Source organism: Sinocyclocheilus grahami, unplaced genomic scaffold (assembly GCF_001515645.1).
Source record: "Sinocyclocheilus grahami isolate Dianchi unplaced genomic scaffold, SAMN03320097.WGS_v1.1 scaffold574.1, whole genome shotgun sequence".
In the NCBI taxonomy this organism is placed as follows: Eukaryota; Metazoa; Chordata; class Actinopteri; order Cypriniformes; family Cyprinidae; genus Sinocyclocheilus; species Sinocyclocheilus grahami.
In genome coordinates, this window is record NW_015505753.1 from 492232 (window position 1) to 517667 (window position 25436).

Genomic DNA, 25436 nt, shown 5'->3' on the forward strand with positions numbered 1-25436 from the left:
AACTATTCCTGCTCATTTAGCGCTGGCAGATGAAACATGCTCAAGAGTACATGCTAGAGCTACCTGCATATCTCAATCCCTGCCTATTCTGATGGTGTTAACAAGTGGGTTGATCTGATGGCTATGAGGGCGTGTGGGAGAAGATAAATAGAGCCCAAAAAGAGTGATGAGTCCAAAGAAAGGCTGCTCTTTCAACAGGGATTCATTACGCACACTACTTTTTTAGGAAAACTGCCCCTCTTCAGGGTGAATGCCCCTATGATACTATATAAACAGTCTTCATATGCCATTTTACTTTGGATGGGAATGCTAAAGGAAACTGAAATCTTCTCCGGGCTGGTGCATGAAATCTACATGTTGGTAATTAGCTGTGGACATAATAATGCTTCTAAATATCTTATGATTTTCAGTGAGTTTTATTTTTTGCTGAGACAACCTAATGGCTATTCTAGTGGAGAATGCACTAAGAATTAATTTGACCCACTCCACACTGTTTATTTGTATATATCTGTGTTTTGATGACTATAAGAATTCAGAAGATGTGGTAAAAGTGCAAGCATTTCAATGCTCACAATTTAAATTGTGCAATCGCAGTCTTCTGTACCAGCAATGTTATAACTGCCGTAGACAAACAGCAAAGATATTTTGGAACCTGGCTCATTCTATGGCTCATTCTATAAAGAGCCTCATTTACATAGAAATGATGATGATTTATTATGCATGTCACAGCATTATACCAGTGCATATAGTGTTTGCGCTGACAAAGTGGCTGTAGTGATTTTGTACCTGCTAATCTTTGTGTATAATCTAGATTTATTTACATTTTGCCTTTTTTACGGTGCTTTCACACTTGGTTCGATTGCCTGGTCCGAACCCGAGTTCGATTGCTCCCCCCTCCCCTGCGCACCAAAAGTGCTAGCGTGAAAGCACCCTTAGTTTCTCAAGCTAGAAAATATGAGTTAATATTCACATATATGGCACGAGGTATTATAACAAAAACACATTCGCTCTTTGGACCCAATCGAACTGTATGCAGTGATTAAAGAGGGATGCTGATCTGAAAATCAGCTTTGAACTTAATACGTTTTCTGACTGGCAGATTTTGTTGAGGAATCTGCCGTTAAAATAGAGAAGACATGAAAAGGGCTGAATCCGTAGGAATTCAGGACAGGAAGCAGTGATTTGTATAGCCGTTACTCCAAAGCTAAAAGAAGAAGAAAGTACAAAGAACATCTGAGCATCAGAGGCACTGGCTGTGAGCTGCAGAGAGAAGTCAGGTTTATCTGGAGGAACAAGGCTCCCAGGGTTCTCTGTGGTGGATGGAGATTGGGTACTGGTGTCTGCACGCACACACACGCACACACTAGCCACAGCCAGATAAACCTCTGTTGTTAACAGAGACTGGAATAAATTCACTTTCATCTTCCTTTCTTTTCGCTAAGCGTCTGACGTTGGAACAATCTAACACATGATCTTATCGCTTCTGATATTCTGTTTCTTATTATTTTATTCCACAAGCTCCCCTTCAAAAAGCCTGTGTCTTTCATGAAAACCCATTCATGGATTTAATGGATTTCTCTTTCCCTTTTCTCTGGGATCTGTCTTCAAACCCTGGCTAGACATTTCAGGAGCGGCTGACTGCCGAGGACAGCGTTTCTCTCGCCATCAAAAGAATAAGAAATTTCAGCTTAGAAACATGCCAAGTCACTACAAATCTAAAAGCCTAAAAACTTCCAAATGAAAATAGCTAAACTTTTCCCTCTGAAACATAAAAAAAAAGAAGCTCTGAGGCAGTTGGGGAGAGATAACGTACCAGGCTAAATCATTAGCTGCATTTAAAGCATTCTGGCTAATAATCTGTGAAACCAATAGGATTTATCTTAGTAACGTTTCTACTATCATGCAACAAGGAGAAACTAGTTTTTACATTTTCTGAAGAGAATGTCAGTGCAGTTGTGCTTTCTTGTCTTCACAATGATAGGATGCTAAGGTGTTTTGCGTGGTTGCCTACTAGCCTTAACAAAAAGAGCCTAAACCTACTATTCGATATCTTTTTACCAACTATCACATCAAAAGGCTATGCACTTCAAATGCAGGGGACTTATTGAGATTTTTCTGTCCATTTTATTGTCCACCAGATAAAAATCATATGTCTGATAGCATAAAAAAAGAATCAATTAAGAAATAATTTATGTTTGTAGCACAAATGGTGCCAAAATTTAGTATAGGGCTAGAGGTTTGTTCTAACTCTAAATATGAGTAATAGTGATTTATTTTTGCGAACACCACGGATGACTCATGTACTGGACTGCAATGGTGAGCTATGAAACAGTGGCAAAATGAGACGTATGTATATGTGTGTGAGTCAGATGTTTTGTTAATCCTCAGAGGATAACACAGCTTTACTCTGGAGGAATGAGTCTGGTGTTGCACCTCTGGCCAGAGAGAGATCAGAGAGCCGGTTTACCTCTTTTACCTTGCATTATAATAGCCTGGTCACTCTCACAGGCCAGCACTAACATCATCTGTCTCATTATGCCATATTTATCTACATCTGTAATAGTAATAATGACACTACTTACCTCACAAGAGTCATGCCTTACGCAGAATACATATGAGCATCCATTTGTTGTGTTTCTCTTTATGACTCAGTGAGAAATGCCTTAAAGGGACAGTTCTCCCAAAAATGAAAATTGTCATCATTTACTCATCTTCAAGTTTCAAACCGGTATGACTTTCTGCCTTTCATGAAACACAAAAGGAGATGTTTAACTGTCACTCCAGTTATGTAGTCCACTGAAGAATGTAAGTGGGTTTGGAAGAAGAAAAATGAATTTTTATTTTTGGTGAAATATCCCTGAATACCTCACACGTATGTTTTCTTGCTACATCTGAATGATAATTTTCAGAATACATGATAATGTTCTCACCAACTTGAAGACTCAACACCATTATGTGGCAAATTTGGTCAGTTAATAACTGTTTCCTTTGAGACACAAGGTGCCTTCTTCAAAGTGTTATTATGGTCTTAGTACTGTAAACGCGTCTTTGTGTCTATAATGCGAGATGCAGTGCTCAGGAATGGTTTTTAAACAAAACGCAGAGTAGAATGCCTCCTCCGTCATGTTGCATTCAAATAAAACATTTGGCACGGCAACTTGCTACTGTAAACAAAAACTTGCAATGCTTGCCCCGCCTCTGTGGTCTTCTGATTTGCCAACAAGTCTTATTTTTCATCAAATGATGAATGTGTTAACTGAATAAAATGTTAGTGTTAAAACATGATAACACATTAACTTTGGCAGCACTAGTTTGAAGTGTGTCAATCAGTCTCAGAGACAGACTTTGTTGAAGTCTCTTCAGAGGAAGTTTTCAGCCGCAGGTCAGGATGAGTATCAGATGAGGGGTGGCAGAAACAGAGACTGATTTTGTAAACAAGCCTTACGTGTCAGCCTGAGAGTGGGAAAGCGAGGCGGAATTCTCTTCAGATGGGATTTATGTGCAGCAATGTACTCACATATGGTTCCAAAATGTAGGCCCAGGATTTATGAAGAGGCCAAATGGCACGCTAATGTGCCGCAGATGTCCTGGGGGAGGGTGCAGTCAGCAGCGGTGCACGAGTTTAATGAAAACTAATCACTTTGATGGGCCTAATCAGGATTACCCTCTGATCAATACCACCTTTAGCCGGTTCCTGGCCAACCTGTGCTGGATTACAGCCGCTTTCCAGCCCTCGTTTCCGCGGCTGGAATCAAGAGCTTTAAAAACTGAAAGGATGCAGGATTTCCGGTATAGTCGCCCAAGTCTGCTTGTTCAACCTTTATAGAGCTGGGGCAAAGAGGGGCTAATGTGCTTAATTAAATACTAAGTGATCTATTCCCTCAGCGCTGCAGTTCAAGCCAACACAGCCCATCAATGAACATGTACGAAAGCGTTTGTGTATACACACGTGAATAGGTGAGATGCTAGTCTTGTGTATTCATACATCTGTTTATAAGTTTAACTTTATTTGTTGCGTGCTCAACAGGTGCATGTGATTAATTCATTAATTTTTTTCTCCAGAAACAGAGTCTGATCATATACAAGCAATCCTGGCTTTTGGAAATTGATTGTGGAACGTGTGAAGTGTGACGTTAACACTGAGTAACTTACATAGACATAGCAATCATACTGGAGAATCAGAACAGTTCTATAAACACCCCCAAAAAAGTCCACGCTCTATATTCATAGTCTTCTGAAATAATTTTCTCAAAATCTTCTTCTCTACCATCATTCTCACATCCCAATATTTGAACTGAATGAGATTTGAGTCTGAAAAAACTTACTGATTTCATTTCATTGACTTCCATTCAAACACATGCGAATGCAGGAGTGTGGAAATGCATCTTATGCAAAGTTGTTTCGCATTTTGCTGCATTCCAAAGTTCAACTTGGTGAAATCTTCCATATCACGTGAAACCGAAACCGTGTGACCAACAGAAGATCGAAAAAAACATCAATTTAAAACTACAGTTCTGGAGGAAAGTGTAGTAGATTTTTGGATTTATTCTTATTTGTTATGAGTTGAATTTAAGTTTTTAAAAAGATGCATGCCATCATATCAAAACCGTTGAAACCAAAGAAATGTATACAGTAGATGCCACATTCGACACCTCCAGATACGTTGACGCGTCCGCCATCTTGGAACGGTCTATGTCGTCACTCACAATAACAATCAATGAGTTTCAATATGCAACAACTTTGTTCAGCACCTGGTTGTAAAAACACATACAATTAAATTCCTGAAGAAACTGGTTAACGTTTCACAGGTAATAATGTGTTGGTTTGTGTTTTTAATATGTATTAACTCAATATTACAGGTTTTTAAACTAAAGTCCCTTTTAAATGCCTTCTTAGCTAAATGCTTTGTCTTGTTGTATTGTGTTAGTTTAGCAAAAGCATCTTCTGAAGTCTACTGAATATATAAATACGTGTAACGCATATATAAATGTGCATAACTAACGTTGCAGTGCAGATGCACCAGCAACTTGCTCTTGAGTGTTCACAGACATTGCAATATGGCGGACGGCTTACGTATAGTGGCCCACAGAAACAGCCGCTAATAGGGCATCTACTTATACATATCTATGGTTGCAGCATCCAAAGAAATTGTGCATGCTTAAAGTCTAGTGTGATCATAACATAGCAACATGCTAACATCAGAAACATGGGAATCGTAAATATTAATGCACAGACACCACATTAGCTCATGGCAATACATCTACATGTTTGTCATGTTGGAAAGGCCAAGATTCTTTAATTAACACATAACAGTGATTTGACAGATCCTGTCTTTTCTAACTGATTTTCACAGGATTTGTTCTGCTATAAACATCTGATGATCCTGCATATTATAGATAATATCAAAAGAAAATAATTGGTAGTGCCAGAAATAAATTATGCCTGTCCCACAATTCCTGTGACTTCCCTTTTTTGTTGTAACCTCCAAATACAGTTTTCTACAATATGATTGTCATGACAAACGTTGGGAAGATTAGCACCCAGACAGTAATTTTATTATGCAATGATATGCTTCCAGCCAAAAGCAATACTACTGACTTTTATTCAAACAAGCCCTGTTGACCACTCCAAGATGGCGGCATGTATGCATTAATACTTTATATCCATGGTTAGTATCAATTGCATAAGAGTACTACTTGAATCTTTGTGTTAAGGGTAAGAGCATCCAAGTTGCTGTCTACAAATTGAGCTTCTTATTTAGACAGTAACTCAATAAGGTTTAGAACAAGGCTAATGATGACCGGCCTGTCACATTATACAAATCGTGCAGGTGGCTTGAGCGACCTGAATTGCAACCTAGAATGCCAAAAATACATTGCCTGCATTTCACACCAACCTTCTCTTGGGCCAGCTCTCTTTCAGCCTTGTGGGTTCTTTCCAGGTCCTGCCGCACCTGATCCATCTCGGCCCGCAGACGATCTAGAGCTGCTTGCTGGTCCCGAGCGGCCCGCTGTCGCTCCTCCTCCCGCAGCACACCCAACTCCGTCAGCTGCTGTTTCCTCTGACTGTGGGCTGCCAACAGCTCCTTCCTCAGAGAATGCACCTGGACCTCCAGATCAGAGATGGTCTGGTGAGAAACACAAACAACGAAATTTGTAAATCCGTTAAGATGCACCCATTCATGGAACAGATGATGTGTTTATGGAATACTGAATCTGGGAATTCAACACATTTAGGCTGTAAAACAGAAACAAATGCAAAGTGAAAAAAGACAGAAGAGTCCGGATAGAGAGAAAGAGGATAAGCGAAACAAGCCAAAGCAGGATAAGTGGAGCATTTGTGCCCATTCCAGCCAGGAAGAGGAAAACAGACACCACAGCCTCTGATCTCTGAGCCACAAGCGTTCAACATCAAAGCTCGGCATTCCACAAAGGTCAGCGGTTTGATTTAATGAGCAAAATTAGCGCAAATCAAAGGTCAGTTACACATGGGGATGAGGTACCACTGCCATTTCTCATTTCAGGAAGATGAAAAAAGTCACTGAGACCACTTACCAATGTGCTTTTGCATTAACGTTAAAGAGAGTGAAAAAGAGTAGATGAATTACAAAAAAACAGAAGGAATCAAAGGCATTACCACAGCAATTAGCCCTTGACAGACCTGTCAGAGACCTCGTTCTGAGAGTCAAGAACCGTCTGACACACTGACCGAAGGTTGAAACTTGAGTACAAATGGACAGTGTTATGGAGAATAAGTAGCGATACTCACTGCTAGTAGTAGTAACAGGGCACAACGTATTTCTAAGCCACCAGACCCTTAACATAAAACTGCATTCACACTGCTCTTCTGTAATTGGACGTATTTCAGTCAGACTTTATTTTAAGGTTGAATTCTCACTATTAACTAACTATTAGCTATGACTTCAAACTCCTAATTTGCTGCTTATTAATAGTTAGTAAGGTAGTTGTTAAGTTTAGGTATGGGGTGGACATTATTAATGAAGTATAGAGAATCCAACTCTCATATTCTCTTTAAACACCATTTGACACTTTAAATATTTAAAAAAGATTTGGTGTACGTCATCAATTAACAGCACAATTGACGCTAACAGCCATTTATACTCCAGCACACCATGTCCATAATAATGATATCAAATAATCTGTGCTCCCAAAGCGTTTAACCCTCGCAGCGCAGACGGTGGCGTGTGGTAGAGTCTGGCATGTTGGCAGTCCCTCGTCTGCTCCTCGTGCTCCCAAACATCCCTAGGAGGAGACTGCTAAGTGCATCACGTGGCACATCTGTCGGAAAAGCATCAGAAGTTGTTTTGCGGCCACTTGGGGAATAGCAGCAAACTTCAAAGCCGTGTCGCACAAACACCCAGATGCCAAGACTGCGTGCGCGGGTCCAATAAGGCCAGAGCGGCGCAGCACCAGCCCACATGCTGCTGCAATGGCACAAAGCTATTAGATCTCGGCTCGGAGGAGCCTTTAATCTATAATTCCCTCTTAAACTGGACTCTGGGAAGAATTTTCTGATGCATCTTTGATGGGCTTGGACGTGCTTTTATGAAAAGAAGCTCAGAAACTAGCACAGAAAATGAAAGGCAATAACCACTGAGAATGTCGCATCACGTATGATGTAACTTCAACAGTTCAACAAAAGAATTTAATTAAAACGAACTGAGAGAGAGGAATGTAGGACAGACTGTGATATATTCAGTTATTTGTGCACATATTCATTAAGAACCAAGAGAAACAAAATACAAAAATGAAAATATGCATACACGGTCCAAAACACACAAAACTTGCAGGCCTTTACTCTTCGGCAAATAGGACCAGACAGGTTTAAATCATTGTAAGCGGCTACACAAATTTACCTACGGCACTTCCTCAGTGGAACAGTACTTCTTGTCAGAATTGTTCCACTTCACTCGGCATCTATGGTTCCTATGAAGAGCCCTTAACATCCGTGGAATCTTTCCATTCCACAAAATGTTCTTTATAGTGGAAAAGGTTCTTTAGATGTTCTTCACACTTACAAAAAATGGTTCTTTTCCATTTTTTTATTGGGGAACCAAAAATGGTTCTTCAGTGGCATTGTTGTGAAAACCTCATTTATTTTTTAAAAGTGTGCTTGTCAATCCCATGCCTTAAATGGTGTTTACACCGCATACAATTAGAAGACAGATCAGACAATTAGAAGTCATTCATTTTTAAAGTGAGATGCCAATGCCAGCATGACTTCAGTGCAAAGATGGTTTTACAGTTTAGTACAGTTTATGCAAATGAGCAGCTACACACAATGCGGGGAAAACCAATGGAGTACAGACAACGAAGCTCATGTGATCCACCCGATACAACTGGATATAGTAGTCCAGTAGAATGGCTTCTCGAAACCAACAGTGACTTGGTGATTGAACCACTGTCAAAGTGAAATCATTTGCTAGTGAGCTATCCCAAGAGCATTGCTCAGGAAAAAAAAGACGGGTACAGATAAGACAGAGTATGCCGGTCCCTGTTATCTTATGGTGATTTCTGAGGTATTATACGTGGCATGCTCCTCAATTTGCATTTTCAAGGACTATGGCACCATTCTGGATGAAAGACGGACGGTGCGATCCAAATCTTCGGCTGAAATGCATTTGCATGTCTTTAAGCATTCAACGTGAAGCCCAGTGAAAAGCGTCTGAGCGTGCTCTGCTTCAGTGATGTCTGGCCAAAGATTAAAACCCTTTTCATCATCGAGGGCCCATCTGGTGCTGAGAGCCAGTCTGCTGGAGCCCATCTTCCGTGACCCATCACAGCTGGATGGACGGACTCATGGTGCTGTTTTGTGTTTTCCAGAGTTGAAAAGAGCAGCTGAAATCAAGACAATGTCATTAGACAACTGCTTAAAACCAGCCGTGGTTTGGCAAACAGTCCACTGTGTCAACCATGTGGAAAAAAATAATCTGAACGATGACTTTTGGATAAGCAGCATGACTGAGTTGGATGAGCTTCCACTCTCATACTAGAGAGGTAATTGAAACAATCATAGAATGCTCGTTACCAGTTACTAGTATAGACAACTCATTCTTCTACATTTCAAAATACTATGAAATAACAAATGGGAGTATGGGAATTACAAAACCAAACCAAATCTTTTAAAAAATGTGCTCTATTTGAGCTCCTGCAAAGCAGCCACCCTTTGCCTAGATTACAGCTCTGAGATTACTTGGGCGGCATGACAACCCAAAACGGCTGAATCCAAACCCCCTGCTGGTGCAAGAGACAACGTGACCGCCGTCAACAAGCTTGTTGTTTTTGGCACATCAGAAAGCAGGCCTGATCTCCTATGCCATGTCCGCCTTCATTTTCTGTGTTCTAATCTCTTACTGGGGAATCAAGCTCTTTGAAAGTTTGACAGCATCATTAATTTGCCGATCAGAGCGGTATGATGCTGTACTCCACGGATTTCAGATGTTCTCCCATGCTGTTTGAACTCCATGTTACATTACTGAAAAAAACATGGAATTTGTCAAGACGAAATCGCAAGGAAACGTACTAGTGGATTTAAATGGCAGAATTAAGCATCTGTTGTTCATACAGTGTGTCTAAATGAAATTAAATGACTCTTTGTTTTGTAAGTGTCTGAGACATTAACATGTCTGGAGATCAAATCAAATCAAGTCAAAACAATAAATATATATGTGTGTGTGTTAGTTACACTTTAAATTAAATTGTTTAGCCTGACATTTATAATAAATGTTGTTTATAATGAATGCCAATATAGTTAGTTTTATATTCATATTTTTCAGTCCTGTTCTGTTATGAATACCATTAAATTTACAGAATTTGTTGTGGAGTTAGGTGAACTACAATATATGTTTATAGCATTTATAATTGTTTAATTCACAGGTACCTTAATTAATAGTAGTTAGTAAAAAATCCATTTAAAAAATGTATTTCAATGAACATTTCATCCATATTTAATTAATAATGTCTTAAATTACTCAAAATATGTATAATAAAGGGTCCCACTTTATATTAGGTGTCTTTAAATACTATGTACTTAATAATAAAATAATGAATTGTTAGGCACCATGTACCATTGTGTTCATGTTGAACTGCAAAACACTTTTGCTGCTATTGAGCGGGACACTGGTGAGGTTATGGACAGGTTTGGTGGTATGGTTAGGTTTAAAAGGTAGGGGTAGGGTCAATTATAGATGTAACTACAGAAATTAATTGTAATTACACATGCAATTACAGGACGGTACATCCCGAGAGGACCAGGCCTGGACTTTATTTTGTGTTTTGGTTCTGTTTGTGCTGTTTTGTGTTTATTTTATTATAAAGTTTAGTTTGAATGTTCGCCGGTTCCCGCCTCCTACGAACTCGGTTACAGTGATTTCACCACGTTTTTGTGTATTGATAACAGTTCATCATGTTCATTATACGTTATCAGGATATCAATCCTTGTTAAAACAGAATGAATTACTTGACTCTCAGCTTACTAATAACATTAGATCATCCAGCAGTAGCAACGCTCACTAGAGACCAACAGTACAGCGACCTGACGACCCCCAGTGATAAAATCGCTCAGTGTGAACAAGACTTAATGCGTGTAGGCTGATGAAAGAGAAAATAAGTGAAAGTGTAGATTCTGACCACTGTTTTTTCCATATGATAAAGATAGTTATGAAGAGCACAAGCGCCTGACTGTTGTAAATGTGTGGAGTGGGCATTAAAGTGCATGTGGTCTCTAGAGTCTACTGTGTATTGGTTTACTGTGCTGGCTGCAGGCAACTATATTTACTGAGAACTATCCTGATATTCTGGTCTTTTCATCCTCAAACAGACTAAAGAAAACAGGAACCCGGAGGGCGGCAGAGTCCAAGGAAACTAATACACAGACTCCAGTCCAGAGACGAGGGGATTTTAACTCCCTCATCATATTCCTTCGGATCGATACAGCTCTCCACAGCCATGCATGAGAGTAAGGGAAACGATAGGGCTAAAACTAATGGACCACTGAATGGAAATTGAATTTAAGACTTGTAGACAAACTTGAAGTCTCCACTGATGGTTGTAAAACCAGATGTGCTATGATTTCCTGCAACTAACAGGAAAACACACGCTGACTTCACATAACTTGGGTCACAAAATGAGGCATGACAAACCAATGGTATTGAGCGAAAACAAGTCACCGCGACCTGGAAAAAAAGCTCCCTGTGCTGTGAGAAAAGCACGAGTCATTTGCTCATCTCACACGCTCATGATGTCCTGACCACATCAAGACATGAGTCTGAATCGCTCGTCTTCATTGTGTGTGAAGGATGTCCACTCACACTGCCAGCTTTCCATGGATTCCAGGAAGAGATGTGAGCGACGTTACCCGTCACTGGATCTGTGACTGATGTGAGCACGTTTAAGGAATGTGAACCGATGTGACAAACATCTCACAATCAGGAAGAAGTAAAAACCATAATTCTAAATAGAACTTTTAGTTGCCACTAAATTGATACAATGCAGTGTTCAACTGGTCCAACACAGCCATACAGACTTAACCAGTGGTGTGAGTTTGGGGCAGTCTATTTTTTGTTGACCATTGACATATGGGGTGAGTGGTCAGAGACCTATCTGAGAACAGTCATTATTTATGCACTTCTATTTGGTGATGCTTTACTTTTGAATCAAAATTCACTAAAATGTTAATGATTAAATCACTCATTAGTCATGCATTATACAAGCTAAACAGAATAAACACTTTTTCTTTATGGGAAAAAAATATAGGGTAAGCGTACCTATTAAGCCCACCAAAATCTACATTGAGACATTTTTAGTGCACAAGATATTGGTTTCAGTACAAAAAGTTATGTTCAAATAAAATATTAATCTCTCACACAAAAATATTTAATTTGATTTTAAATGACAAAAGCATTTCAATTAAGATATACGTCATTAAATTCAAAAAGTCTGGCTGTGCTTAATGGGTACATGTTTGTACCATTTAAGCACACCTCTGTTCCCATTAAGCTCACATCATGTTTTATTAAAAATTCTTGTTTATTTTAAGGAAATTTTTTAAAGAATAATTGTAAAAATATATTTTTTTAAGGTACAAAGTCAATCACAAAAAAAACTGAACACTAAAATCAAGCAACAAAACATTCAAGTCGATCAGTTATATATTCATAATGAAGTGTCATTTAAGCACATTGCAACATCTAGACTAGTCCACGTTCAGCTAAGTAACACATTCAAAAATCGAATAAAACACATCAATAAAACATTTAATTCACGGGGATGAACACAGACACTAGCTTCATTATGAAACCTCTTTTTAAATGGATGTCAACTTATCTATAGTCTCTTAAGGCTGGAATACACTACACAATTTTTGTCCCAATTTTCCACTGATTTACAGTCTGGAGAAGTTCACAGTAGTTGCCAAAGGGTCAGAGCCAGTCTGCAGATTTGAGTTGACAGAATCTATAGAAAATCGATTAACTTAAAGTGACAACCATCAGTTACCGTATTGAACCGAATATAAGACGATGTTTTTTTCTTGGAAATACATCTGAAAAAACACGGTCGTCTTATATTCAGGGTCTAGACCAAGGGTGCCCAAACTCGGTCCTGGAGGGCCGGTGTCCTGCAGAGTTTAGCTCCAACTTGCCTCAACACACCTGCCTTCAAGTTTCTAGTATGCCTAGTAAGAGCTTGATTAGCTGGTTCAGGTATGTTTAATTGGGGTTGGAGCTAAACTCTTCAGGACACCGGCCCTCCAGGACCAAGTTTGGGCACCCCTGGTCTAGACTTTGACATGTCAATAATACACCCACAACAACAGGTGGCGCCAAATACGCATAAAACGAGTGTGCCATGAAATACGTAATGTAACTCGTGTTGTAAAGATCGCGAGTAAAAACAAAAGAGAAAGAAAACCTTACAGCTGCATGAGTCGTGACTGTCACGTTAGCCTGATGGGACCAAACTCTCTTTGTAATTTTAAAACGTAAGACAGTACCCAGATTTGAAGACTACAGTAAGATTTAACTTCTACTGTTAATAAGATTTTGGTAGGCTACTATTAGATGGATAGCCTAAATGTCCTAATTCAGATGGGCTACCTGTTTTTTTTGTTTTTTTTAATGGTATATCAAAAAGTGTATATTTTATAAATGTGATTGTTGGTACATTTTACCAGTTTTTACCATACTTTCAAAACAAAAATTAAAATAGGAAAATATGCAATATGAAAATAATTGAAGACAAAATGTGTTTTACTGAGAAAAAAAAAACAAGATTTGGTTTTTAAAAAGCCTTTTTCCAAAAGATACATCTGGGAAAAGGGGGGTCGTCTTATAATCAGGGTCGTCTTATATTCGGGCCAATACGGTAATATTTAAAGTATGTTTATGAAGTGTTTACATAGGCGTTCAATATGGAAGAGCTTAAAGAGAGCACACTGAGCTTAATTGGAATAAAATAAAGTTAAATTGTAATATTTATTAAAATGACAGGATTTTGCTAAATAAATAGTCTAGGTCATGTATTAAGTTCATACATATTTTAATATGAACAACTATTATTAACAATATCTATGAAATTATACTTTTTCTTATTGATGTCACACTGAAGCTGTGTGATTTTCATAGTAGTGTACTCTTTAAGCTCACCTTAAAATAATATGAAATCTCTAAAAATTACAGCACTGTAAAACCACAGGCCAGCAATAAACTGTCAATTTATAATATTATGGATATAAAAGTACAAGCCAGTAATGCCTGAGAAGTAATATATTAGCGTAGCACACAATCTTATACAGCTAGTCAGCTAACTGTGTTCTGTAGCATCTGCGCTATGTTGCTAAAACTATCTTTTGGATCTAATGTAATTATTTGCCACTTCCAAGTTCTAGGTTATAATATGCAAAAGTCTGAACATTAATCTCTTACTTTTACAATAAGTAGTGAAAAGTTCAGACAGCTTTCAAAATGGCCGCCAGACAGTGTGAACACATGGAGACACATCTCAGTGTGCAACGATCTGCTTGACTTGAAATTACAGGAGGTACATAGTAACAAACACATCAATTGGTTAAGACATCAAGTAGGATAATAAATAATTTTTGCTTTTTATAATCTGATCTCAAAAATGGAAGTGTGCTTAATGGGTACGTGAGCTTAATAGGTACGTTTACCCAATATATGGAATTGATTTTTCACAGGTGAACTTTAAATTATGTATTGCAATGTGTTAGGATTAAAGGAAATCTTGTTAACTTTCAGGCATATTGTCCTGGCAGAAAATTACCTGTACCTAAATTTAGCATACATTTTGATCTTGCGGTTACACTTTATTTTAAGGTCCAATTCTCGCTATTAACAAAGCATTAACTATGACTTTTGCCTCAATAAACTCCTAATTTGCTGCTTATTAATAGTTAGTAATGTAGTTGTTAAATTTAGGTATTGGGTAGGATTAGGGATGTAGGTCATGCTTTATAAGTACTAATAAACAGCCAATATGTTAATAATAGTGATGCTAATAAGCAACTAGTTAACAGTGAGAATTGGACCCTATAGTAAAGTGTTACAAATTTTGCTGATCTTGTTTACTTCTGCCATTCATTTCAGTGGTCAGCACTAAATACAGTTAAAAAAATGTCCTGTGGTCTGATCACTCAAACCACATTCAGAGAAAGTCAGAAATGCATGTAATATTTTTGTTTTTTTTTAGACCAGATAACCTGAGACAAGTGACACGAGTTCAATTCTGTCTGTATGCTATATCTCTCACTACAATAAAGAGGTGAAAGCTCAGACATAAAATGAAATGATGGAACGTGTGCATTATCCATTCACAAGGGGATGTAGGGGTTGTGAAACATGTCTTTAAAATGGGCAAACAAAATACAGCATATTGGCTAAATATTGGCTGATTAACCCTCACAATAACAATAGGGAATTCAATAAAACTTCAAACTAACAGTTCAAACTACATAAAACACAAGAATCTTCACACTCTGAAAAGTTTTATAACAACAGTTAAAGTTCATTCATAACAAGTACGTTATCTATAACTTTAAAGTATTAATAATCATTCTAATTCTATAGGAAAGTCCACACCACAACTATAACAATAATGCCACAGAGGAACGATATTGCTGCAATCACATTCAGATGATTTTTTTCCAGCTGTTGAACAATAAAAACTTTATTGACAGCCAATCAGAATCAGACTTTAACGAGCTCAAGCATGTAGGGCTGGGTATCGATTCAGAAGTCCCGATTCGATTCGATTTCGATTCGCAAGCTCTCGATTCGATTTGATTCTCGATATTTTTTATTACATTCGGTGAATATAGTTTTAATACAAATGCTATTGATATTTCTAAAAAATGAACAGTAAACATCAGTTTACAAATGGTGAATTAATAATAAATTAAGAAATTAAGAACCACACGCCTATATTTTAAACCTATACTTTTTTTTTGTATAAGTCCTTTTTTAAACAATAATAGGGCCCTATAAAATGTTTTTAACTTTTCTGGTAATCAGATGAAGGCATAAAACATTAATTTAATTTATCCTAATCAAATGAAAATTAAACCCTTTTATTTTTTGGCAAACAAAGTGCTGCACAACAGAGGTTTACTGTTAAAATTAAAAAGAAAACAGATGTGATTATTTCTTTAAAAATAAAGATTTATTAATATTTATTAGCAGTAGTAGCATTGAGTCTTAAGACTGCTAAATAGTTTTCTGTTGTAACATCGTGCAAGGTAAATAAGGGTGACATCTAGTGGAGAAGACTAATGACAAGATTCACGTTAATCAGATCTTGTTTTAAATGTGTGCTGAAATAAATCCCGGAAAAGATCGATTCACGGCTTTTGAGAATCGATGTTGAATCGACGTCATTTAAAAAAACGATTAATCGAAATTATTTTTTTTTTGCCCAGCCCTACAAGCATGTAAAGGAGCTACTCTTTTGGTGAAAGTTCAGACAGCTTTCAAAATGGCCGCCAGACAGTGTGAACACATGGAGACACATATGTCAGTGTGCAATGATCTGATTGACTTGAAATTACATGTCATTATGCGCTTATAATGAACAGAACATTCTTGTGCATTAGTGTAGATGCTAATACAGTTATAGTTACCACATAAATATTCTTATAGTTAGCGTTCTTGGTGTCAAAGGGCCTTAAGGTGGGAAAATTACAAATTTCTTTTGAAATCTCCCAGCATGCCTCAGTCATACAGCATGAGCACTGCCTACTGACACTGCTGTTGTTGTTTTGGATCAGTTTTCAATCTTTCAATCAATCTTCTACAATTTTCACAGAGAACAAAATCGCCCATTACACTTTGCACAAAACTTCTCCTTTGCAGATTGTTTTCATGAATTAGTGGCGTTCCCTAGCTTCCTGTACGGTTGTGAAATGAAGATCGTGATTTGTTTTGGGCAAATTTGTTAGTGGCATGGACAAGGACTGTAAACATCATTACTATGTCTGTTTTAAAGCTATACTACTATGACACGGCTCAGAGTTTTGAGCGGCTCAGTTCACAGTAAACACTTTCCAGGTGCTCGAAGTTTGGATCACTTATAAAGCACACCAACTTCAGTGTATTTTTACATTTTAAACTTTTTTTGTGGACAGATAGTTATAGCATTTTACCAGCTGTTGTTGTCAACTATGCAGTAGCTTCCAGTTTTTCTTGCGGGTGTATTGTCAAGCCATGCTGCATGAAACTGAAAAAATAAAGACATAACTGTACAGGATTTTTGCACTTCAAAATAAAACTCATTCAATATAACAATTGGCATTCAGCTCTTGTTTTGGGCTTGTGGCCATAACACTCACTTTCAAGTAGCTTTTTTTTTTCAAGTTTTCTGTAGCTGTTATGACACCATATAAAAGCACAAATTATATCAGAGTCTGCGCTTATAGTGTTGTAAGTAACGTTGTGATTACAACAACTAAACATTGAGCTGATCACAACTACTAAACAAAAGTGTGCCGCATACTATAGGAAGTCTACCAATCCAAACAGGACCCAAACCATCATTTGGGTCTCTAAAGTTTGAGGTAAAAAAAAAAAAAATGTTAGAGCGCTTTATAAAAAGCATTAGCTTTCATCAGGTCTTTACCTATCAATATTCTTGCAAATATTTCCTGGGATCTTTTCCAGTCCATTAGTTTCACTCTTAGTAAGTTGGAGGGAATGGAGATTTTTTTGGGCCGTAGAGGGTTTGATGTACTCTTGGCCAAAACTGCATCTACAGTATGAATTACAGAAGACATCCGCCAAACCACAAACATCTTCCTTTAAGTGCCAACTTACTACTCAGTACATGATGGAGGACGTGAGACATGAATACTCAACAACACTGGGTTTTGTTTGATGACACAATGTGGCGGTGAGTATACATGATGATACACGTTGATTTACTGACAGCTTCTGTTTTAAGTTTTTACAAGTATTTAATTATCACATATTTTTTGTAAAACATAATTTTTTTTGTTTAACCATCGATAAACACTTTTGAAAGTAATTGATCACTGATACAAAACCACTAACAGCACTACAGTAAAACTGACGGAAGCAAATAACACATTTGCTGAGCAAAAAAATAACTTTCACTCAAAACAGACATCCTCCCCACGAAATATAGATCACTTCATAAGTAGACCAATATTATCAACAAATGTTACCATACATTTTCGCTAATATATATATATATATCCGCATTGGAGCGTCTCAGCGTAGAGCGATATGTCCTCTGCAGCATCAATATCTCTGAACTTGTTTCTCTTGCTAGCAGCCAATAAATATGGTTTAGCCATGCTGACAATTTACATTTAATCTTGGGGTTTGACGAGCCCAGTGAATCCACAGTTGGGGGCTAGGCTTTCAAACGGCTTCCCACAGGGATCTTACGATAGCCAGGCTGGAAAGGGAAGCGGCGGACGGGGCAATTGGCACAACAGGCACCAGAAACCCGCTGATGACCAAAATGGAGGTTTTATGGCTAAAGAGCTCATCAATACTCTCTAAATGACAAATGCCTGTTCCAGTAGTTTGAGATATTAGAGAATAGCTTTATTATTAGATAATTGCTACCTACACCGTAGCGACAAAACCAGAACTCAGTGGTGGTGCACAGATACTACTAAACCCAATATAAACAACCCAAGAAAAGAAGAATGCACCCTATGGTTTACAATAAAAGGCCACAGCGGCAACGGGTTGGGGAATTTACCTTCTTCATCCGGCATCCTGTGGTTTCAGTCACTTTTTTCAATGAATTTTTAAGGAATTCTCCCAAGTGGAAAGTTGCACATAAAAATAATGCCCAATAAGTTTGCGCTTTAGAATTCTTCCTAATTAAATCCTAGTTTTTTCCCCCCACACGGTACAATAAAAACATGACAACAGTGTTGCGAAAAAGTACGCGAAATACTATAGATTTTTAAGTACCTTGCAAACGGTATTCTATGTAGTGGAACATATAAAAATGCAATAATGAAATAAAATACACAGTATAAAATAGCCATCAATTGTAACATTATCCTAATTAGAAAAACAAAATAGTGAAGCGACGGAAAGGAAGGGACCCCCTACCTGAGCATCGCGCTTCCTCCCCTCCAGGGTTTGCGTTTGCTGCTGGACCATGGTGGCCCTCGCCTGCTTGTCCAAACTATCGATTTCCCGCTGGTGATCCTGGACCAGGCTGTCCTTCTCAGCATTGTGTGTCTGGAGTAGGTGCGTCCGCTCCTGTTCATGCTGCAGTTTCAGTTCCACAATCTGATTGGACAACAAGAAGTAAGACTTCATCAGCGGAACATCCCTGTCGTCATGACAACTTGTGCATGGCTCAGCGAAGAAAAAAGTTCACGTTTGCCTCACAACACAAGAAGCCTACGCAAGTTTTGCGCTAATTACGACAAGCTAGCCTCTCTTTCAGCTCTCGTTAGAAAAAAGCATACGGTCAAGGCCAGTGGCACAGCACTGGGCAAAAAAAACAACTAAATTAATAATAATAAAAGGCCTTGACATTATGGCCATGATTGTAATTAAAGACGAGGAAGCAAGAAATGAACACATTATCTGTTTGCAGATTTTTACCTGTAATCCTATTTTATTCCAAAAGAATGCTCAAGAAAGAAAGAAAGAAAGAAAAACACTTAATTCATTAAATTCATTTGAAATTTCTTGCCTGTCCATATAGTATAACGTCATGGTGGATGTACTACAACTTTAATAACCACTTACTGTTACTTCTGAAACCTTATCCGAAGTGTTGCGCTTTGACAAAAATGGAAAATCCCAATCCGCCCGGCATCCCTGCTAACTTCTTTTTTCAGAGAAAAATGCGGTCAGCATTGAAAGCAAGGAGGAAAATATTGAAAGAACACAAAAGCTAGCAGCGGTATTATCTCGCTGACATGCACCTGCTGTGCGGTGAGCCGAGTCTGGCGATGAGAGGCAGCGCCAACGGTTCCCAAGGTCCGTTCCCACTCTCCTCTGGACGGGAGACGTGACCTTGGCCGGTCCGGCCCCCATCTCCCAGCTAGCCTGCAGCGAGAGGCCTGGTCCCCACAGTTTTCAAGCTAATCCCCCCACATTGTGCGGCTCGGCACCCTACCTGGCCTGCCAGCTAGAGGCTGCTGTGGTGCTATTGAGTGTAGGTGATGAATGGGATTTCAGCACGATTCCCCCAGCCAATCAGGCACAAGGCCACAAAAGACGCTTCAAACAGTCCCATGGCATTTCCAATTTCAGTGAATTTTGAAGAAGCTGAAGTAAGATTTAGTGAGAAGATTCCTCATCCTCCAGCTTAATCGATTTCTGTAGAGGAAGAGACGTGGATGCAAGCAGACATCTCTAATAGGGTAAAACCAAACAGCCAACAGAAAGAGCCTCAACTAATTGATCAGGGACCGCCAAAGGACGCAACCCTCCAGTTTTAAAGGAATAGGAGAAAAAAAGAAAGAGAGATCATGAGATGGACAGTTTGGTTGATGTTAATTGATAGGATAGATTGCCATCTCCAAACGTAGCCTCCACAGTTGTGAGTGGGATGTTGTTAATGTCATATACTGCGTAACTTCCTACTAGTTGTGACCTCAGACATCAGCTCGGTGTCGGCACTTGAACCGGCATGACGTCAAATGGCGAGGAGGTCAAAGAGAAACAACACTTCTATAGAAATGGACTCTTTTAAAGTCCCATTGATAGGAATCCTGGGGAATGTTTCTTTGTGTCCACATGAATGGCTAAAATGACCCTCAGACCATAGTACACTCATTAAACCAGCAATAAACATCTCAGCTCAGTAACTTGAGGGGTCAATCAACTAGATCTTTACGAACTTTAAAAACCTTTACAAAGTTGCTCTCAGAAGAACAGATGCTAACAGATGCTTCCCAGTGATTCCTAAATGCTTGACAAATCAGTAAAATGTATTATTGTAATATTGTAATGTTTCAATATTGTGTAGTCAGTAAGTGAGTACAGGGGCCAAAGTGAGTTTCAGGCCAAAGTTATGAAGCATAGTTTAAGGCAATACAATTATTTGCATTGTGACATTTAAATAATATATCTTTTTTTGAATTAAGATGACAAATGTCTTAAATTATGATAATGCACTCTAAGAAATGTCCATAAAAAATAGGGTCCAATGTGTTTGACTTTTCCATGTTTATGTTTCCATCAGGGTTAACCCATATTTTCAATTTCACATTGCATTGTGTTGTGTTTTGGAGTTTAAGGAAATGTCTAAACTTTTACATGGACCTTTCAGGGGGTTTTTTTGTGGAGGGTGTACTTAATTATCATGCAAAAAGTTTATTAAAAATCTATTTGAAATATCATCTAGAATTTTTAAAAGGACATTTTCTTTAAGCAAATATGATTTGATTTTGGGATGAAAAATGACCTGGATGACTCTGGGTGAGTGACATTACAGTTTGAACTTAACAAATCAATTTAAACACTCAACATATTTGAGGGCTTGTTACCTTGGCAACCGTATCTGCCACAGTTTCATTAAAATTGCTATTATTTTCTCTAGAGATATGATCACAGCAATTATAACTGACGCAACACGTGTGTTAAGAAGAGGGGAGAGAGTTGCTAAATGTGCTAATTGTCAGACCAATTATTATTATTATTATTATTATTTGGTGTTGTTTGCGCTATTTCACACATTTAGCTCTAATGATAATAACAATAATAACTTTTTTCAGTTACACTGTATTTTAAGGTGTTACAATGTAACGCTGAGAGTAACATTAACACATTGATGATAATGATTCTAATAAGCATAAAAATACACAGGGCACAAATAAAGTAAAAATAGCAAAATAGTTCATGTAAAATGGATTGATACTTTTTGGTATTATGCATATACTATTTTTGGTATTATTCATTTTATTATATTACTGCTGTGTGTGCTACCATGATAGTGTTTGTTTGAGACTCGGTGCACCCTCTATATATATCAGTGTTGGTCATGTTTTATATTGTATTATGCCATATATTATTATGTGGTTATGGATACATATGTATGTATGTACATATATATCAGAATAATGGATTCGGTCTCTTAGCTGGCTGAAGATACTCTAAATTTAGCATGTGCAAGTCAAGGCCATGTCCGATTATCCATAGGACGTTCCTTTCTATGATGCTGTTACAAACAGATGAATGCAAATGGACAGCAAAAAAGAGAAAGAGAGGGGGTGGCAGGAAAAGAGTGTGGAACACTTTGATGTGGGCTGAATCTTGGACAGATGATGATCGCTGGAGACACAGGGTGGAAAGAGAAAGGTGAATCAGAAAGAACATGAGCAGGATGTGGGCAGCAGCTCTGAGTCCAGCAAGAGCTTTAGCATTCCCTAACGCTCGCCCACAACTACATGACCATTAGTACGCGCACGCACACACACTGCCCAGTGCAATGCTCCAGAAGAACGCTGCCCACACTGTGCCAACATGACTTAATGCAAGCCTGTTTAAAACTTCCTGTGGGAACCTCATTAATGATCACACATAAGCACACGGAATAACAGAAAATAATGCTGGGCTCCATCAAATGCTGTATGTGGGGTATTCCTACAAACCTTGGCTACATTTTAGCAAAACTCAAAAAACATATAATTCTCTAAAGTTTCCAGCTGAAATGAACACTAGTGGGAGTACAACACCAACACATTTCATTTGTTTTCATGCTAATTATGATTACAGATTATTGATTTATAAAGATTTAAATGCACAATGGTATGAACTGAAAATACTTTTACCATAGTGCATAAACTAATACATTATGATGGTTGCATCACATAACCAGCTGCATACTGTATGCATGGCTTTTCTGACACAGTAAACTTGCTTGATAGCACACCTGGTACACAAGAAAGGAGCTCAAAGACAAGCTAAAATGGCATTGTTGCTTCAGGAAATGTGTTTTATCTCATCTCATGTTTGCTTTTGTTAACATTATAGTTCAGGTTTAGTGTGGTGTTTAGTGTAAGTTGTATGTTATTTTCAAACACAACTGAGCATTAACCTTTTAGTGCCACTCATTGGATATTTCATTCCTGAACTGCCGTGAGGATCAGTAAACAGTCCTCCATAAAATGTGCTGCACACATCTGGATATTTGGGTTAAACTGTTCTGGAACAGTGTTGTAAATACAACTTAACCACTGATTTGTAGTCGTGTCCTCTTTTGGAAGACCAAACAAAGTAGTTTCGCTTTCACAACGAAAAACACAGCGGCCTAGCGGAAGCCCCGGCTTAGCGTGAGCAAGAACGGGCTTGAGTGAGCAGAGGCGGCGGGGTTGAGAACGGCGCAGCCGGCGGAACCGACAAAGGAGCGGCAAGCACATGTGACGACCCCGGGCTTCGTCCACGGTGAAAGCCGATCCGGCGATCCACAGCACTAAGTTGATGTATTCCCTCAGCGACCAGCACGGATCAGCTCTAGGCATGACGAAGTGGAGATCGTCCTCTTTTGGAAGACCAAACAAAGTAGTTTCGCTTTCACAACGAAGCACACAGCGTCTTCAGGACATGGCGGAAAGCGGCAACAATACTACAGTGAGAATAAAAGTTACGCCTTCTTTCTTTGCGTGAACATTTGGGCGGCGTTATGCAAATCTTCCCACATAGTGATGTAGATATGTGGGGGCGTGTTAGAACCAGCCGTTTTAGGTAGGTGTGGCTGACTCTGAACTTTTATAAAGAATATCTCTTTGGATTTGAGACTTTAGTCTTTGCAACTTTACAGATCTTCTTTATGCACCAAGAGCTTGTAACACTCCAAAGAGAAAGGAAAAATTGAAATCGCATCATATGACCCCTTTAATAAACGTTGCTAGACTCACAATAATCTGTTTCAGATAAAGCTGAACTTGATTTAAGTGTCAGGAAATGTGCAAGCACCAATGTAAAATCAAATGTCATCACAGGCACGTATTTCCAGAGACCCTGGGTTGATTCCAACTTATATATCTCTGACTTCCACCATCAAGGCATTGTCTGATGCTCAGAAGATTAAACTTCTCTCAACAGTCTGCTGTCAAACTGTGGAGGATAAACAATACTATGCACCTGGTTTAATGTACAGATGTATGAGAGGATTTTGACCAGACCAACACAGCAGCACTGACAGATCCATTGGAGTGAGTTTGGGATGGGACTGTTTGACCGACCAACGGTAAACAGTCCATGTTTTTGCAATTTTATTTTAAGTGAAGTAACGTGACAAGTGGCCAAGTATGGTGACCCATACTCGGAATTAGTGCTCTGCATTTATCCCATCCAAAGTTCACACACACAGCAGTGAACACACACACACCGTGAACACACACCCGGAGCAGTTTGGTGACACTTGTAGCATAGAAAATATACACTTTAGCTTTCTGTTTGAGCATTTAGCATGCATAGTGTGTATACTGAGACACTATTTTTCTTGTGTTCACTGGTCCAGTCCAAGGCTCTCCTCTAGCTAGCGTTCAGTGGAATGACATGAGACGAGTTTCTCTTCAGTTTTTCTGCATTAGTTCATAAAAGTACTGATGAAAGGACTGTGACCCCCGGTTTTACAGAAAAGGCTTAAGCCTATTCCCAGACTAAAATGTAATTCTGAGCTGTTTCAACTGAAAGAAACTTGCACTGACTGATCTTAAAATATATCAGTGCCTTTGTTTTGTCTCAAGATGCACACCAGTAATGTTTTTTCTAAGGCACATTTATAAATATGACTTAAATGTCCTAATTGAACTATGGCCTAATCCTGGCTTAGTCTAAGCCCTGTCTATAAAATCAGGCCTGAGTCTTTTTGAAGAAAAGCAGATGGATGCAGCCTCCCTTGCACATGTGCTAAGAATGGCTGTGGTGTGTTTTTAACTTTTACATGTCTCCATTAGCAAAGCAGTACCAGGATTGTGACAATAACTTTCACAAGAAATAAGCATTTAACAATTGTTATAGTATTAAATCTATATATACTGTATAAAAAACATGACATGGTACATAAATAATCATCTTCTGAGTGAAAGCAGGAAATAATATAAAGCAGATTTGATGTTACCCAACAGGGCTGTGTTTTCCAAAAAAATCTTAAATCTAAACAAACTATAAAAAAATCATTATAGCAAAGCATCACTGGCCTTTACAATCTATGATTGGAAAACACAGCCCATGATTTGATTGGTCATTGATTGTGATTATTATAAATTTGTATTTATTTATGTTAATATGGTTTCTTTATAAAATGTGCACTCATGAATCATTCACAACAAGACTAGCAATATTTATTAAGAAAGTAAACCAAATCAATTTAGTTTTGAATGACGATTTGAATGATGAATTTTGTTATCTGGAGGCTATATAAATCTAAATAAGAGGCTTTTAACAGCTAGGTAACAATAGCGTGAATGTTTGGTTGTGCACACATTGGACACAGCTGTGGCAGTGAACCCGGGTGGCGCCGCAGTGGCCCGCTCCAGCATCTGTGCGCAGGATGTGATGTGAGGCTGCAGTCATGTGCATTGTGTTGATGGGACAGACTGAACACCGCTGTTTGGGGGGGCTGGAATTGTTATGATGGAAATGGTGAATGTACAAGAATACAGAATACATGTCAGGATGAGTAACTATTCCTGATGACTAACAATGAAATCTGTTTGCTCATCTAATACCAAGTCAGTGGCTGCTGTCTCGGAGAAACGGATTCAAACAGTGTAATAGAGTCTAATAGAGATCTACTCACCTATCGAGAAGAAACAAAGCAACCTCGGCGTCCGATCGCAGGCCTTCCGCTCCTTGAGTTCTCTCCAGCGTTGGAAAGCTGATCCAATATTTACACGGGTCCTACTTCTTTTTTTTTTTTCTCTTATGCCTTCTTTTGTTCTGCAGACGTTTTCCT

At 38.5% G+C, this 25436-nt stretch overlaps 1 protein-coding gene across 1 annotated transcript in view; it reads right to left on the reverse strand.

Moving 5' to 3' along the window:
* The window catches only part of LOC107556591 (centrosomal protein of 112 kDa-like), a 182007-nt gene that overhangs the window by 60021 nt on the left and 96550 nt on the right, over positions 1 to 25436 (reverse strand). Inside the window, exons 23-24 of the mRNA XM_016239723.1 lie at positions 18623 to 18805; positions 5897 to 6127 (exon numbers count right to left, since the gene is read on the reverse strand). Coding sequence (XP_016095209.1) covers positions 5897 to 6127; positions 18623 to 18805 — 414 coding nt within the window. The remainder of the gene's footprint in view (positions 1 to 5896; positions 6128 to 18622; positions 18806 to 25436) is intronic.